The sequence below is a fragment of the Streptopelia decaocto genome, assembly GCF_964273445.1.
Source record: "Streptopelia decaocto genome assembly, chromosome: 10".
NCBI classification, from domain to species: Eukaryota; Metazoa; Chordata; class Aves; order Columbiformes; family Columbidae; genus Streptopelia; species Streptopelia decaocto.
This window is the reverse complement of record NC_138665.1, coordinates 21,285,886-21,303,203: the sequence shown is the minus strand read 5'-3', so window position 1 is coordinate 21,303,203 and position 17,318 is coordinate 21,285,886. Positions and strand designations below refer to the sequence as shown.

At 52.9% G+C, this 17,318-nt stretch overlaps 1 protein-coding gene across 1 annotated transcript in view; it reads left to right on the top strand.

Moving 5' to 3' along the window:
* Positions 1-10,390: 10,390 nt before the first annotated feature.
* Positions 10,391-17,318, top strand: part of MSN (moesin) — a 41,427-nt gene continuing 34,499 nt past the window's right edge. The window contains exon 1 of the mRNA XM_082062118.1: positions 10,391-10,526. Within this exon, the coding sequence (XP_081918244.1) occupies positions 10,515-10,526 (12 nt within the window). The 5' untranslated portion in view covers positions 10,391-10,514. The remainder of the gene's footprint in view (positions 10,527-17,318) is intronic.

Below are 17,318 nucleotides of genomic sequence, written 5' to 3'. Positions count from 1 at the left end.
TGTCTTACCATAATGTAGAGTTGAAAGGTCTGAAGGAAGTAAACCTGGAGAAGAATGATAGGAGCAAGTCTATTAAGTAAAGCACAGCTGGGACTGACATCAAAAAGAAACAGAATCGTCTTGCAGTTTACTGGACAACAGATAACAACCACGTATAAGTTTTGCTGTTGTTACTCTCATTTGGACTTACTGGAATACAAAAGTGGGTTGTTCCCCATGAACTATTTTGGGGTAGCAGAACCAAGCCATTCAGTTCTTCACCACACTGAGCTCTTTCCAAAGCTATATATACAAGATGACTATCACTTGTTAGACAGTTTTCATTCCAAATGCTGCAGGGTGCAGCACTGGGAACTGAAGTAGGCTTAAATTTGTGCACAACTGTGTCAGGACCCTGCATGCAATGATCTCAGAGGCTGGGTGCTGCTCACAGCATTGGGAACCTGCAAATTTACACCCAGCTCTGCTGGGAGCCAGGGACCAGGACAGCAAATCGCTCAGATGCTGCGGTGACGGCTGTGGCTGTTGAGGCCTTGAATTAACTTTATTATTCTGTATCTCATTAGAGGGATGAGGTTATCATGTGGGCTTGGAATGGAGGGGAGGAGTCCTTCTAAGCACTGAATTTGCCAGATCCAGTGGCAGTTGTTCTGTCTGCGGGATTGTTGGTGAGTCTGACGCAAACACGTGGCCTGGTAAATGGCAAGGGAGCTGGCAGCAGGGCTGAGTACTGGACTGCAGCTCGGGGGAGGTAGTTGTGGGGTTTTGTGGTGTGAATATTTGTCTAAGTTGTGTGTTCCTGGGATATTGATCCTTGTTTGTGCAGGAGAAAGTCTGAGTCCTGTGCCGAGTCTCTGTCCATTCCGGCAGCACAGGGATGAGCTGCTGGTTCAGGGATGAGCTGCTGGTTCAGGGATGAGCTGCCGGCACTGGGATGAGCTGCTGGTTCAGGGATGAGCTGCTGGCACTGGGATGAGCTGCCGGCACTGGGATGAGCTGCCGGCACTGGGATGAGCTGCTGGTTCAGGGATGAGCTGCCGGCACTGGGACGAGCTGCCGGCACTGGTATGAGCTGCTGGTTCAGGGATGAGCTGCCGGCACTGGGATGAGCTGCTGGTTCAGGGATGAGCTGCTGGTTCAGGGATGAGCTGCCGGCACTGGGATGAGCTGCCGGCACTGGGATGAGCTGCTGGTTCAGGGATGAGCTGCCGGCACTGGGATGAGCTGCTGGTTCAGGGATGAGCTGCTGGCACTGGGATGAGCTGCCGGCACTGGGATGAGCTGCCGGCACTGGGATGAGCTGCTGGTTCAGGGATGAGCTGCCGGCACTGGGACGAGCTGCCGGCACTGGGATGAGCTGCTGGTTCAGGGATGAGCTGCCGGCACTGGTATGAGCTGCTGGTTCAGGGATGAGCTGCCGGCACTGGGATGAGCTGCTGGTTCAGGGATGAGCTGCCGGCACTGGGATGAGCTGCTGGTTCAGGGATGAGCTGCTGGTTCAGGGATGAGCTGCCGGCACTGGGATGAGCTGCCGGCACTGGGATGAGCTGCTGGTTCAGGGATGAGCTGCCGGCACTGGGATGAGCTGCCGGCACTGGGATGAGCTGCTGGTTCAGGGATGAGCTGCCGGCACTGGGATGAGCTGCCGGCACTGGGATGAGCTGCTGGCACTGGGACGAGCTGTCGGCACTGGGATGAGCTGCTGGTTCAGGGATGAGCTGCCGGCACTGGGATGAGCTGCCGGCACTGGGATGAGCTGCTGGTTCAGGGATGAGCTGCCGGCACTGGGATGAGCTGCCGGCACTGGGATGAGCTGCCGGCACTGGGATGAGCTGCTGGTTCAGGGATGAGCTGCCGGCACTGGGATGAGCTGCTGGCACTGGTATGAGCTGCCGGCACTGGGATGAGCTGCTGGCACTGGGATGAGCTGCCGGCACTGGTATGAGCTGCTGGTTCAGGGATGAGCTGCCGGCACTGGGACGAGCTGCCGGCACTGGGATGAGCTGCTGGTTCAGGGACGAGCTGCCGGCACTGGGATGAGCTGCTGGCACTGGGATGAGCTGCCGGCACTGGGATGAGCTGCTGGCACTGGGATGAGCTGCTGGCACAGGGATGAGCTGCCGGCACTGGGATGAGCTGCTGGTTCAGGGATGAGCTGCTGGCACTGGGATGAGCTGCTGGCACAGGGATGAGCTGCCGGCACTGGGATGAGCTGCTGGTTCAGGGACGAGCTGCCGGCACTGGGATGAGCTGCTGGCACTGGGATGAGCTGCTGGCACTGGGATGAGCTGCCGGCACTGGGATGAGCTGCCGGCACTGGGATGAGCTGCTGGTTCAGGGATGAGCTGCCGGCACTGGGATGAGCTGCTGGTTCAGGGATGAGCTGCCGGCACTGGGATGAGCTGCTGGCACTGGGATGAGCTGCTGGCACAGGGATGAGCTGCCGGCACTGGGATGAGCTGCCGGCACTGGGATGAGCTGCTGGCACTGGGATGAGCTGCTGGTTCAGGGATGAGCTGCCGGCACTGGGATGAGCTGCTGGCACTGGGATGAGCTGCCGGCACTGGTATGAGCTGCTGGTTCAGGGATGAGCTGCCGGCACTGGGACGAGCTGCCGGCACTGGGATGAGCTGCCGGCACTGGTATGAGCTGCTGGCACTGGGATGAGCTGCTGGTTCAGGGATGAGCTGCCGGCACTGGGATGAGCTGCCTGTGCAGGGCTGCTCTTCACTCACCACTCTGCCCGCAGCTGCAGCTCTCGGCAGGCAGAGCAGCGGCAAGTGATTTTTGACACAGATAGCCCTTGATGTTAAATATTTCCCATTTTGGTTTTATGGCATGGCATGATACCGTGTTCCCTGAGTGTGACTAAGATAACAATGGCATGGTACTGTGATGCAGCATGATTGGGATTTATGAGAATACTTCATCCCTTATGACAAGTGTGAAGTGGTGCAGAGGTTGGTAATGATGACAAAGTAGAAATAGTAGCAGTTTAGGTTACGATGACGAGTTTGGGAGGGCAGCAAAGTGTGGTAGATTTCCACGGGTTTGTACAGGATTACCTCCACTTATAGCCAGACTGAATCATCCTGGAAAGTTTGACTCCATTTGTTGTGGAAAGGTAGGCAAAAACAAAGTGGAAGAGAATCTGGAAGAGCAGTCATTCATCAGGGCAGTAAATCCAGGTTTAAGACTCTAAGTATGAGACCAGAATCACTCTGGCCTGGTGATACAAGGAGCCAGTCGAGAGGTAGTTCTTTCTTCTGGTTCATATTTATTAAAAAAAAAAAGATTGCTGAACTTATTTGTTCCAAGAAGACAGACCATACATCACCTTAAACATCCACCTCATGGACTGCCATGACCAAATCAAAATCCCAGCTTGAGTTTTGAAAAAATATAACATTTCATCTCAGAATGTTGCACCTCAGCCCTGGGGCTGCTGGAAGGTGTCTCCCTCCTCAGCTTCAGGGAGGACTCATGATATCTCCTGTGCTCTGAGCAGCCATCCTCCTTCCTTAATTATTATTTTTCGTTGTACACTACTCTGTCACTAACAGGGATGTTGGTATCTCAATGGCTGTGTGGTTTCTAAAAGAAAACTACTCGGAGAGCTTTTGTGTTTTCTAAGCACTGTACAAATACCAGTGAGCTAACTCTCCCTGCCCCAAGAGTGCTGAGGATGGAGGTTTCTGCTGGGGAGGGCTCCTGGACTCGGCAATCTTCTCAAAATATGTGTTTGGGCTTGAAAAACTAATTTTGACATTGGGGGCTTTCTTACTTGTCCTTTTAATTCAGAGGATTTTATTTTATTAAAAACAGACAGGATGGATTGAGTGAGAGAAAATTGTAAGACAAAGAAAAAAAAGTGATGGCTATGTTTTTGGAGTGGAAGTCTGTGTTCCTTATGAAGATAGCAAACTTCTGAAACAGAACAGGCATAGCTGCTGAAAACACAGTATGTATGTATATATCTATGTATCTAGCTACCTGTTATTTATCTACCCACCAATCCATTACTTTTTTTTATAACCCACTCACTCTGCTGGTAAGTATATCCTAAATGCCTTAACTCTGCATTTTAGCATCAGAGATGCCACGTGTTTAGTAAAAACCCAGTAAAAATAACCGATGCCCTCTGACGTGGCTGTGCCTGAGCGGGCAGGGCAGCGCGTGCTGTGTGGTGCACCAGCGCGTTTTGCTGTGGGGAAAAGAACTGGATGCAGAGCGTGTGCGAGTTGGGGCTGCCCAGGGGTGCAGGTCACACTGTGGGTGTCGGCCGGGTGGGAGAGAATTCCCTTCAGCTGTGAGTGAGTCAGCTGGGTGGAGAGGCAGCAGGAACACTCCCGGAGTAGAGTCCTGCTCTAGGCACCTCCCGCACTGTAACGTTCTGGTGGCTTTGATTTGTTTTGTGTGGTTTTTTTGGTGTTTTGTTTGATTTGGCTAAGTCTACTTCATGTTCTAGCCCAGAAACATCTGTAATCCTTACCTAGACAACGTTGTCATGGGTGACGGTTTGGTGTTCACCTGGAAAAATCCTGCCATCTGAGCAGGAGACAAGAGTAATGTCTTCAGTATATAATGTTCCTACATTTGAATAAAAATGGCTGGCAACTCCCTGTATATTTTTAAGGTTTCCAAAAATAGGTCTAAGTTTCAGGCAAAATGAATGGAGCCAAGACTTAGATGGAAAGAACTGGTAAAGTTTATCTGAAACGGTTAGTGCTGAGATCATCTTCCGCATTACACGCCGCTCTCTGGAAACATGGGCCAGTTTTCTTTTCCCTCTTTATGGCTGTCTGAGCCCTGTGTTTCAGGGCATTGATTCTCTTGACCGAGTTTCAGTACAGTGGGGAGAACTGACTTCACGTTAGTGGTGAGACTCAGATCCCTGGGATTTTCCAGGCATTTCCAGCTACTTCTGCCCTGTGGAATGGACAAGAGCTGGGACCATACACTGTAATAAGCTCCCTTCCTCAAGGTGGGGAGGGGGTCAGATAAATGGGGTCACACATCCAGTGGCCCCATCAGCTTCTGCCGTGTCCCAGCAGCTGAGTGTGAACAGAGTTATTCTCAACCTGTTCAAATCCTGCCTCCCTAGATGTGGTGTGCTCTCCCTCTCCTTTGCTCCTCCCATCCTCCTAGCTTGAGAATCACTGCAAAGATCACCCTGATGCTAAAAGCATGAAGCTGTTAGAGGGAAAGGGTGTTTCGAAAGAGCGGTTGTGTTTGTTTGGGAGAGAATATGCTTTTTGTCTCTAAACACAACCAAATACTAAAATGGTCCAAGATCATAATCGAAGGCCTATCACTGTGAACTTGGGGGCATTAATGTCTGAGCAGAAGGAAACTATCAGAGCAGGAGAAAGAAGCTTACCTGCTATTCAAAGAATACCTCATACCTGGACTGGTTAATTTTAAATAGAAGACAACTGGGGACTACCGTGTGCTGAAGGTGTAGCTCTCATATTATGGTAATAATTTCATTTTGTGCCTCCCTTTGCCTATGTGAATCAAACTGAATTTCTTTCAGACCTCTGATATACACTTTCTAGTATGGAACACCTTCACTTTTTCACTTTTTGTTTGTTTTTTTTTTTAATTACATTGTGGCAAGCTGGATGGAATAAGGCCTTTATCTTCTGTCAAAGCTATGCAAAGGGCAGTTCAAGTTACCCGGGATTAGTTGAAGAAACTATAGACTGACGAAATGGCCTCTTGTTTAGGTGCTCATGCTAAATAATTCTGGTGTTTCAGACCAAATAATTTATGTACTTTTTCTGCTTAAAAGAAGGTATTAAAAAAGGTTTGATGTAAGTGAAACCAAGACAATAAATCCCCAGTGAAATACCAGACCTCCTCCCAGGAGAGTGCTTAATGTCATCCTGGTCTAATCTGATTCTAAAATACTTTAATACTATTTGGGCTCTGAGCAGTCTGGAAAAAATGGCATTTTTGAAGCCCTGGGTAATGTTACTCATCCCTCTAGCCTCCTGCAGGGAGGATCTTCTGTCAGCTGACAGTTCTCCCCTTGGGATCTCACCCTGCAGCCAGAGGAGCGATAACCCTGCCTGTGCTCAAGGAACCCATGATGTGCTGCTTCTCACACGGCCCGGCACAGCCCGGCCTGGCGCCGCCATCCCCGCAGCCACAGCCCAGCCTGGCGCCGCCATCCTCACCAGCCACAGCCCGGCCTGGCGCCGCCATCCCCGCAGCCACAGCCCGGCCTGGCGCCGCCATCCTCACCAGCCACAGCCCGGCCTGGCGCCGCCATCCCCGCAGCCACAGCCCAGCCTGGCGCCGCCATCCCCGCAGCCACAGCCCGGCCTGGCGCCGCCATCCCCGCAGCCACAGCCCGGCCTGGCGCCGCCATCCTCACCAGCCACAGCCCAGCCTGGCGCCGCCATCCCCGCAGCCACAGCCCGGCCTGGCGCCGCCATCCCCGCAGCCACAGCCCAGCCTGGCGCCGCCATCCCCGCAGCCACAGCCCGGCCTGGCGCCGCCATCCTCACCAGCCACAGCCCGGCCTGGCGCCGCCATCCTCACCAGCCACAGCCCGGCCTGGCGCCGCCATCCCCGCAGCCACAGCCCGGCCTGGCGCCGCCATCCTCACCAGCCACAGCCCGGCCTGGCGCCGCCATCCTCACCAGCCACAGCCCGGCCTGGCGCTGCCATCCTCACCAGCCACAGCCCGGCCTGGCGCCGCCATCCTCACCAGCCACAGCCCGGCCTGGCGCTGCCATCCTCACCAGCCACAGCCCGGCCTGGCGCCGCCATCCCCGCAGCCACAGCCCGGCCTGGCGCCGCCATCCCCGCAGCCACAGCCCGGCCTGGCGCCGCCATCCTCACCAGCCACAGCCCAGCCTGGCGCCGCCATCCCCGCAGCCACAGCCCGGCCTGGCGCCGCCATCCTCACCAGCCACAGCCCAGCCTGGCGCCGCCATCCCCGCAGCCACAGCCCGGCCTGGCGCCGCCATCCTCACCAGCCACAGCCCGGCCTGGCGCCGCCATCCTCACCAGCCACAGCCCGGCCTGGCGCCGCCATCCCCGCAGCCACAGCCCAGCCTGGCGCCGCCATCCCCGCAGCCACAGCCCGGCCTGGCGCCGCCATCCCCGCAGCCACAGCCCGGCCTGGCGCCGCCATCCTCACCAGCCACAGCCCGGCCTGGCGCCGCCATCCTCACCAGCCACAGCCCGGCCTGGCGCCGCCATCCTCACCAGCCACAGCCCGGCCTGGCGCCGCCATCCCCGCAGCCACAGCCCGGCCTGGTGCCGCCATCCCCACAGCCACAGCCCGGCCTGGTGCCGCCATCCCCACAGCCAGCGGGAGAACTGGGGATCTGAGGCCTTGGGGCAGCCCCTCCGCAGCAGGAATTCCTCAGGAATCCTGGAATCATAGAACAGTTTGGGCTGGAAGGGACCTTCAAAGGTCATCTAGTCCACCCCAGCCTCATGACTCCGTAGCTGGAGCACTATGTGGTTCAAATATTTCAGATATCTTGTCCTCCTGCTCAGCAACGAAGGGGAAGAGGAAAGGAAGCAGCAGGAGAGGAAATAAAACAAGAGCCTCATGCCTGTTACAGGGAACTGTTGTCTTTCAAAGTGGTGGCAATGGTATTTTGTTTGGCTATTGCTATGAGAAATAGAGAAGAAGGGCAAGAGAATTGGCTGGGGTGAGAAAGAAACGTTGATCATGCTGTAGAATTCACATTTTTATCTCACCCATTCAGACTGTTGGCAGACTGTGTGACATGCAGTTTGTGACTGTCTGTGCACACCGTGAGCGGGAATGTGGTTCTTTGGATTGATTGTTTCACCGGCACGGGGCTCCTCCTGCACCACGGCTCCTGTTCTCAGCATGCTGGAGAAAACATTGGCTCCCTGGGTGCTAAACTACGCCATAGAAATACCGAGACCATTATCACCTGAAGTTGAAGAAATGTTGGAACTGAAGTCCCAAAAGATGCGGAATCAGGCTCTCCCGGTCATATGTGACGTTGTCAGTGTGGTAATGGAGAAGTGTCCCCAGAGTCACCTGAATTCAGTGAGAAAGCTCACACATAACTCACGCAGATCCGAACCTGGCACTGTGGTGCCCGCCATCATTTGTTAACATCACAAACAAGTGCCTTTATTATTCTAGATCTCTTCTGTCAATGTCAATTTCTGTAGAAACAAGTGGAGCCCTTTCATGGGGCAGTCTTGTTTGACCTAGTCTAAGAAAGTATTAATGTAAAAACAAGGAAGAAAAGTTTGTAAAATAGGCTCTAAGGGACCCTGCAACTTTTTGTGTAGAAAAGTTATACCAATTTATATCAATCCAATTATACCGATGTTTTTTCCTATGTAGACACAGCAGAGATTTTAGTTCAGGTGGAACCTGCATATTGAGATGAAGCAAGCAAAGCTTCTGGACCCCATTTCCACCTCCTGCCAGGGGGCACAGGAACAGTTTTATTATTCCCATTTACTCTGGGGTGAGGCAAGGCCTCGTCTCTTACAAACTTCATTTTTCTTTTTTGATAGGGTGAGAACTGTTCTGGATTTTCTCTTTCTCACATAATGCTGCATGGTAAGGAAACATCACATTGAAAAGCAAATCAACACATTTTATAAGCTTCTAGTTTAAAAACTATTTGTTATATCACATCTACATTTACAACAATATTATTCCTTGGGGAAAAAAAGAGAAACATCCTTTCTGCAGACCCTGAGGATTTAATTATGGGTATTTACAAGGCACTTAGGGATCTTTTGAATGAACTGCAATTTTTAAAGTTGTACAAAGTGTTATTATGAATCTGATGTCAATTCCCAACATACCTCAGTTTAATTTTAATCCCAACTGAATCCTGTAGTCAAATTAAAGAAAACAGTTTACTCAGCAGGAGTCTGTGCTAAACTGCCTAGTAGAGCTTGGCTTGCTCTCTGCCTATTTTATATCCGAATTTATGTGTTCTCATATTAACACTATCTTCATTTATTCAACATGCTGGGAAAATTAGGTACGAAGTACAGCTGGTCTGCATGGTCTTTCCATCAGCCAATATGGCCTGAAGATTGAAAGTGTTCAGTAGATTTCACAAGACACACGTTCAAGAAAAATGGGAAGATAGGTTTCTACCTTCCTTAAAAATTAAGCTGTTAAATTTATTGAGAACACTTCATTTCCTTCTTCTGGACACAAGTTGTTAACTTTAAAAAGAATGATTTTTTTTTTTTCCTGAGAGAAAATATGACTTGTGTCCTGTTTTACAGTCATCCTCAGAGCCCCAGGGGAGATGAGATGGCTTTTTCAGATCCCCATGAAAATGCTGGACCTTGACTCCCTCCATCAGTGGCTCCAAAACACAGATGGCACAGGAAGCTCTGGTGAGCGGCTGCTGGTGCTTGGGTTATTTTCATACATGAATTCGATTGTTCATTCATACCCTGTGATTATGGTGTTGGCCTCCGAGAAGACTTGAGGACCAGAGGCGGTTTGCCTGCCAAGCTTCGGGGAGCTGCAGCCCTTTCTGCTTTTGAAACACCTGGAGCTGGATGAAAAACTGGTACCTGCTGGCCTGTGACAGCCTGGTACCTGTCAGTATGTGACACCTTGGTACCTGTCAGGGTGTGACAGCCCAGACCCTGTCAGGGTGTGACCGCCCGGCACCTGTCAGTATGTGACACCTTGGTACCTGTCAGGGTGTGACCGCCCAGAACCTGTCAGGGTGTGACACCCTGGTACCTGTCAGTATGTGACACCTTGGTACCTGTCAGGGTGTGACAGCCCAGACCCTGTCAGGGTGTGACACCCTGGTACCTGTCAGTATGTGACACCTTGGTACCTGTCAGGGTGTGACAGCCCAGACCCTGTCAGGGTGTGACCGCCCGGCACCTGTCAGCGCTCACCGGTACCACAGAACCGAGGCAGCTGCAGCCGGAGCAGCGCCCCAAGCTGCGCCCTGAGCCCGCAGGACAGACTGAATGAGACAAAAGGATCTGTCACATGTCAGTGCAGTGTCATAACTTTGAACAGTGCCATCACCCATTAAATTGAATTTTCTTTGAAAATAATGCTTTTAGCAAGGACCAGAAGAGCCAGTGACACCTGACATGCAAATTAACTTCAGTGTTCAGGGCTTTCTCGGCCCTTTTGGCACCCAGTTCTGGGGCACCGGGACCCCCTCGGCCCTTGCCCGGGCGGGACGCTGCCGCTGCCTCCGGCGCCGCCGGACGGGTCACACAAACGCTTCCCCTCCCGCCGCGGCGAGGCCTCCCGGAGCCTCGGCGGCGACTCCCGGCGCGGGGCTCCCGCGCCGCACGGCCGGGCCGCGCCCGCTAACGAGGCCGAGGCGCGATGGCCGCAGCTCCCGCCCCAGCGGACGCGGCCGGGGCGGGGCCGGGCGGGGCTTGCGGCGGGCGGGCGGAGAGGCGCGGTGCCGAGTCCCGTTAGGAGCAGCGCGGAGCCCGCGGAGAGCCCCACCGGCGCAGGAGCAGCGACCTGCCGTGCCCAGTCCGCCGGGAAGATGCCGAAAACGGTGGGTGCCGCCGGAGCGCAGCGGGCGCGGCTCTCGGCGGCGACGGGGCGGGGGCGCGGGGCTGGGCGGGGGCGGCGGCGCCCGGGCCCGGCGGCGGGAGGGGACGGCGGCGCCCCGGCAGCCCGACCGCCGGCCCCAGGGGCTCTTCCCGCCCGGGAGAGGTGGCGGCCCCGGAGAGAGAGGGGAAGGCGGGAGGCGGCTCGGGGAGCGCGGCGCGGGCCGGGCGGGAGCGGAGCCGCCCGCCGCTCCATCTTGTGCTCCCTGCCCTGCCGCGGTGCCGCCGCCCGAGGGGCCGCGCCTGGGCCCGCCTGCCGCTCGGCGCGGCGGGTGACGGCGGGGCCGGCCCTGCCCAGGCCGCCGCTCCGCGCCGGAGGGGCCGCGGCCGCGGCGCTGCCGCCCGCCCGCGTGTGCGCCCGGCCCGGGGTGGGGCTTCCCCGGCCCGGTGGGGCGGTGGTGCCATGGCCGCCGCTGCTGCGCGCCGTGCGGGGAAACCGGGGCTTTCACAACTTGTAATTAGTCAGCATGAGTTGCTAGGGAGCCTTGTCCCAGCTTGACTCGAAGTATTTCTTGGCTGGAGAGATCTTGGTACTTCAGAAAGTCTGGTCAAGTCTGTACTTGACTCTGGCTCTCGCAGCAGGAGTTTGGTGACTAATGAGGAACATGGGGTTTTTCCATTTAATTTCTCCTTGTTGGAGTAAAAGAATTGGTCCTGGCCCTTCATTGATAAAACAGGAAGGAGCAGCCTGGAAGGCTCTGGATGTTTCCTCACGGGGAGTGATCTGGAAGGCTCAAAGAACATCGAATGTTTAAGCTCAGAGTCTGTGGTTTACATAAGGGAGAAAAACACCCCAACTCCTAAACAGAAACCCTGCCCTGTGCAAGCTGAAGTTGGAATGGAATCCACCCTGACTTTTTCTTTTTTACAGATAGTTTAATTTTATTACTTCAAAACAGATACTAAAGGCCTGTTTGACTGACTTTTACTTTTCCTGCTGTCTTAAATGCCAGCTGAGACAACAGCTGGATGATTATTTTTTTTAAACATCAATATCTTAAAGGATATCAAACTCAAGGCGCTTAAAGGTTGAGACAGTATTTTCTAAAGCTTTGGAAAGGCCTTTCTTCAAATACCAGCAATGATAAGTGAAAAGTTACTTCCTAAAAAAAAACCAAAACCAAAAAACCAACCAACCGAACCCAACAAAAACCCTAACAAGCCAAACACCCCAGCCCCCCCACCCCCAAATCAGGCAACAAGTTCAGCAAGATCAACAGAAGTAGCTCAGGTTAGGGGAGTTCTGTGTAAAATACAGCGAAGGTATTTTAGCCTGAGAGTTCACAGTTGTGATGAGTGACTTTTTTTGTGTGACTCAACCAAGAAATCTTGGCTGTGTTGCAGAGACGCTTACGGGCAGGGTTCCCACCGACAGGCCGGGTCTGAGCGTTGTGAGCGCCGGTTGTAGCCTCTGTATGTGCAGACACGCCCTGGGCTGGACCCGCGCGCTCAGCCCGCTGCGCTCCGGTTCTGACAGCAGTTCTGCTTTCGGGGTGCTTAAAAACTGGAACAGATAAAGAACTGCAAGTGCGTGCTGCGATGCTGCGGTGCATCCCGCAGAAAGCGGCTGGGGTGTCTGTGCTGCGCGGTGCAGAGCTGCAGGCTCTGCTGCTGCAGGCTCTGCTGCTGCAGGCTCTGCTGCTGCAGGCTCTGCTGCTGCAGGCTCTGCTGCCTCAGCCCTCGGCTTCCTGCCCCATCTGCCCTACTTGCAGACCAAACTGAAATAATGCTTTAAACATTACTTCTTGAGCTGTGGTTTGCAGGAACAGGATATGCTGGCCTAACTGTGTAATCAGTTCTTCATGTGAAAGAAACATGACTACTACTGTGCTAGCTTAAGATTTGTAGCAGCTACTTAATTAACAAAACAGTAAAATGCAAGCGACTTTCCTCAATCAAGGTCAAATGTGGGTGAAACTCAGGCAGTTAGATGTAGCTATATGTAGGCTTCATCACAAAAATAAATCCGTTGTGAAGAAGACAGAAAGAGGAAATGTTCCAGGGAACAGTTCTGGCTGGGCAGGAAAAACATTTGTGTCTGAAGTGTTTGGTAGCTCTTATCGTTCATCTCGCCAAGCTTACGGAACACGCTGCTGTGTGGCTTGCACAGCAAAACCTGTTGAGCTCTGAGTCCCTGCTCCTTGTTAAGCCAGGCTAAATGTTAACACGTCTAGCTACAGATTGCCATTTAGTTACATGAGTTTTGCTACAAGTGGCACCGTGCTTTGGTGCACTATTAATAGGAATCCACCATTAACTCCGGTAACCTTTGAACTTGCGGCATGTGATGTGCAGTTGTGAAGTGAAACGTCTGCGCGTTTTGGGGGGTTTGATTGCTGGAGGCCATGTAGGCTGTGTAGAAAGCACATCGTGGGTCGGGCTGCAGATCTGCTGTGCTCTCCACAGGACAGCTTCACTGCCTTATCTAGAATGGTCTTGTAGTTAAGCAACCAACTCTGTTTTTACTTTTTTTTGTTCTGAAAAGTTTGCAAGATGTCAACAGTTACATGGCCCCTTTGGTGTGTGCTTTAATTTCCCCCAGCGCGTGGTATCGCAGAGGCGTGGCGGTGGTTGAGCGCTCACATGCCTCTTGGAAGCCAGAGTCCAGCTCCGGAGTCTCTCCTGGGGTTGTGAGGAGGCTCTCACGCCCGTGGGCGGCTCTGATCTGTCGTGAGGAGGCTCTCGCGCCCGTGGGCGGCTCTGATCTGTCGTGAGGAGGCTCTCGCGCCCGTGGGCGGCTCTGATCTGTCGTGAGGAGGCTCTGGTGCCCATGGGCGGCTCTGATCTGTCGTGAGGAGGCTCTCGCGCCCGTGGGCGGCTCTGATCTGTCGTGAGGAGGCTCTGGTGCCCATGGGCGGCTCTGATCTGTCGTGAGGAGGCTCTCGCGCCCGTGGGCGGCTCTGATCTGTCGTGAGGAGGCTCTGGTGCCCATGGGCGGCTCTGATCTGTGGTGAGGAGGCTCTCGCGCCCGTGGGCGGCTCTGATCTGTCGTGAGGAGGCTCTCGCACCCGTGGGCGGCTCTGATCTGTCGTGAGGAGGCTCTCGCGCCCATGGGCGGCTCTGATCTGTCGTGAGGAGGCTCTCGCGCCCATGGGCGGCTCTGATCTGTCGTGAGGAGGCTCTCGCACCCGTGGGCGGCTCTGATCTGTCGTGAGGAGGCTCTCGCACCCGTGGGCGGCTCTGATCTGTCGTGAGGAGGCTCTCGCGCCCGTGGGCGGCTCTGATCTGTCGTGAGGAGGCTCTGGTGCCCATGGGCGGCTCTGATCTGTCGTGAGGAGGCTCTCGCGCCCGTGGGCGGCTCTGATCTGCGGTGAGGAGGCTCTGGTGCCCATGGGCGGCTCTGATCTGTCGTGAGGAGGCTCTCGCGCCCGTGGGCGGCTCTGATCTGTGGTGAGGAGGCTCTGGTGCCCATGGGCGGCTCTGATCTGTGGTGAGGAGTCCCTTGCGCCCATGGGCGGCTCTGATCTCATGCTGACCAGTGCTCCTGCCTGTCCCTGAGTCACCCCAGGCTGGGCAGAGCTGGAATTCACACTCTGTGCCACATCCCAGCAGAAGTGAATGAGCTGTCATGTTGGTGGTTGGTCTGAGCCTCACAGTTAATCACTTAACTTTAGTATTACAAAAAACATCTTAGTTGGAGGAGTGGAAGGGAAAGTGACATTTTTGTACCAGTCATGTCAATGCAATGGCCTGATACTCTACTGTATTTTTAGCTATTAGAAAAAGCAGTGTTTCTGTTCCAGGATTCGTTAACTATTTTTGCCTGTGAATGTACTCACATAGTGGCTATAGGAATGGATAGGCTACCAAGAACTTGAAATGTGAGCATCTGTCATGTATGAGGCGTGTTCCAACTGTACTATCACTAGGACTTCAGCACTTCTGTTTTATGTAACTTAGTCTTCACCTATAGAGAAATGGGTTTAGTCAGAGCTACTCTCGTGAATGTAGAAAGCTTCACACTAAGGTATAATAAAGTTTGGACTCCTCTTATTGTATTGGCAGAACTAAATGTTCCTCTAGATGTTAGGAACGTAAGTCTCCTGGTTTTTAGGGCAAAGTGTTAGTGCAGAGAAAGTCAACTTGGACAAACGTGAAGTTTTCAGCATGAAAGAATAGTGAGTCATAGGTATCAGCTTTATGATGCTACTTAAGAGTTTTTGAAAAGTCTCTTCTGCTGTTGCCTTTTCCTTTAATAGTGTCTAAAACTCAGTGTAGCAATAGCCATTAGGACCTTCAGGGCCTGTCTGTAGCTTAAATTGGTGGTTATAATTTCCAGTTGGGCTTCAAAGGACCTTGAAGCATCTCTCTCTCTTCCCTGGGACTGCACGGGTCCGGTTAGAAGAAAGGTAGCAGACGCTGGGGTAGGTATCGGAACTCTGGAGAGTTAGTTTCTTGATATGTCGGTACTTGCCACCAAATGCTGCGACAAGACGGCAGCTGTGAGCAGCGGGTGCAGCTGTTCGGTGTGCTGCTTTGTGCGCGTGGAGTTTGCCAGAGGTTTTGAAAGCTGGAAGGAAGGGTAGACAGTGATGGAAACCGTGACTTTTAATGGGTGGGCGCTTTTGATGCCATGGGTTTGGATCCTGTTGTGCTATGAAGGAGGACTAGAAGCATTCCAGATGCCTTCTGTCTTATCTGAGGGCTGACCCTTTGGTGTTTTGTCTCCTTCTCTCCCTCATGCAGTACAACTTGGGAAGTGTGAAACTACTGATCAAAGTTAAACAGACTTGGGTGTGACATTGGTGCTAGCTTGTTACAGAAAATAGTCCATTGTGCCTCTCTTCTAAGGCTCAGATACATGAAGTTGCTGTGAAAAGGTGTGTTGAGAGCTCCCAAAGATCTTGCTTTACACAGAAAAATGTGTTGCCCCGTTGGTGAATTTCAGATGACTTTGTACTTCAGAAGCACCAAGAGCTAAACTGTGGAACCAGCTAAACTACTGGACTGGTATACAATGAATTTTCTGTAGCTTTATACCTACCATGCAATTCTACAAACCAGGCCAGGCCTTTATACTCTTGCTTGCAGTACATTCACCAGCGTGGTTTCTAGATTCTGCAAGAATAGCAAGGTTTTACCTCTTATAAAGATGAAGCAATTGAGCCCGATAGTGAGCAAAAGCTTCTGTTTGGTGCTTCTGGGCTTTCTATGTTAAAACTAAATGGGGAGTTTAAAGAATACCATTGATAAGCTTAGCATTCACTTTGGTTTTACATACTGATAAGACCTTGCTTCCCCTTATGAAAAGCCTTGCACGCAACTGGAAGTGTTGTGCAAAAAATATCAGTGACAGTGCGTTTGGACTGTAGTGAGCAAGAACTATTCCGAGTGCCTAATCTGAACTGGTGGTCATGATCCAGTTATTAAAACTTCAGTGTTACGGTGTTAGGCCTAAGAGTGTGCATCATACCAGAGGCTCTAGAAGATCAAACCTGTTAGCTGAGTCCTTTCCGTTTTGACCTTTTGATTTGTTGCTTGAGGCAGATGGGCAAGAAGCGGGTTGGTGAGGTGCACGTAAAAGGAACCCGAGGAAAGGTTCAGATCTGCTGCTCCTGATGTGAGAGCCCCATGGGGACATGGGTGCCCGGTGCTGCTCATCCCCTGCTTCCTGCAAATGTCCTGTCCCCTTAACACTGGCGGGCAGTACCTGTTCTGGACCTGCAGGAGGTTTCAGCACTTTCCTTGGGCTGTCTCTGCCTTGTCTGATTAATCACCCCTGAAGGTCAGTTTCAATTCTTGCTCCTCTTGTGAGGATAGTTTGTAAAATGTCTTAATATGGACTCCTTTTTTTGACAGGAAATGGCATCACTGCCTCTAGAGGAAACTTGTTTCAGTTGTTTTATGTACAGTGTCTGATCCGAAGTGAAATCTCCCTGCAGAGCTCCCTGCAGCCCCCAGGTAGCTACAAGGCAGACAGCTGATGGGCTGAAACCCAGGGGTTCAAATCTCGTCTGCCCTGGCGGGCGTCAGGACCCTCGAGTTCCCCTGTGTCCCGCGGACCCTGCAGAGGAAGATGACTAAAAGCTTCCTCCCTACGTCACCTCCTGGCCTCTTTCCTGGCTGCTGCAGCTCAAACAACCTTATTTGGATGGCTTTTTTTTTTCCCCTTTCTGTGCAGCGAGGGCCTCCCTGAATTTGCACAATAAAGCTGTTATCTGTGCTTAATCGCTGTTCTGAGGGCTACAATGGGGTCTGCTGGTGAAAGAGTTCCAAGATCTCCACACTAACTCCTCGGGTGCCCCAGGGACTCGTTTTTCTGCCCAGTGACTGTACCTCCCTGCTGAGGAGTCTCTGCTGCTGCAGACACTGTTGGAAAAGAGGAAATCCCTCTCTGCCCAGAGATAATCCATGGCAATTAACTGATGTAAATGAAGAGCACTAGTAAGCAGCTGGTTAATTACTTGCATTTCCCCAGGGGTGTTTGGGAACAGCAGGAATTTGTATGGTGCAGCCAATGATACTGCATCAAAGGAGTTTGGTTTTATCCCATGTGAAACTTGGGAAGCAGGCTGGAGCCTCTGGATTCATGGAAAGCCGCTCTTCGGGGCACACGTCTTCGGAACACTTCTGTGGCTGTTCCTGGGAGGAGCATCTGAGTGCTTTGGAAGTTGTGGGCATGAACCCACCCTGCTGACTCCAGTAGCTCATACTGTAATGTTCAGAGATCGTGCAGCAAATACTTGGTAGGGATGTAGGAAGAGACAGACACTGGCAGGCTTGGTGGTATAGAACCA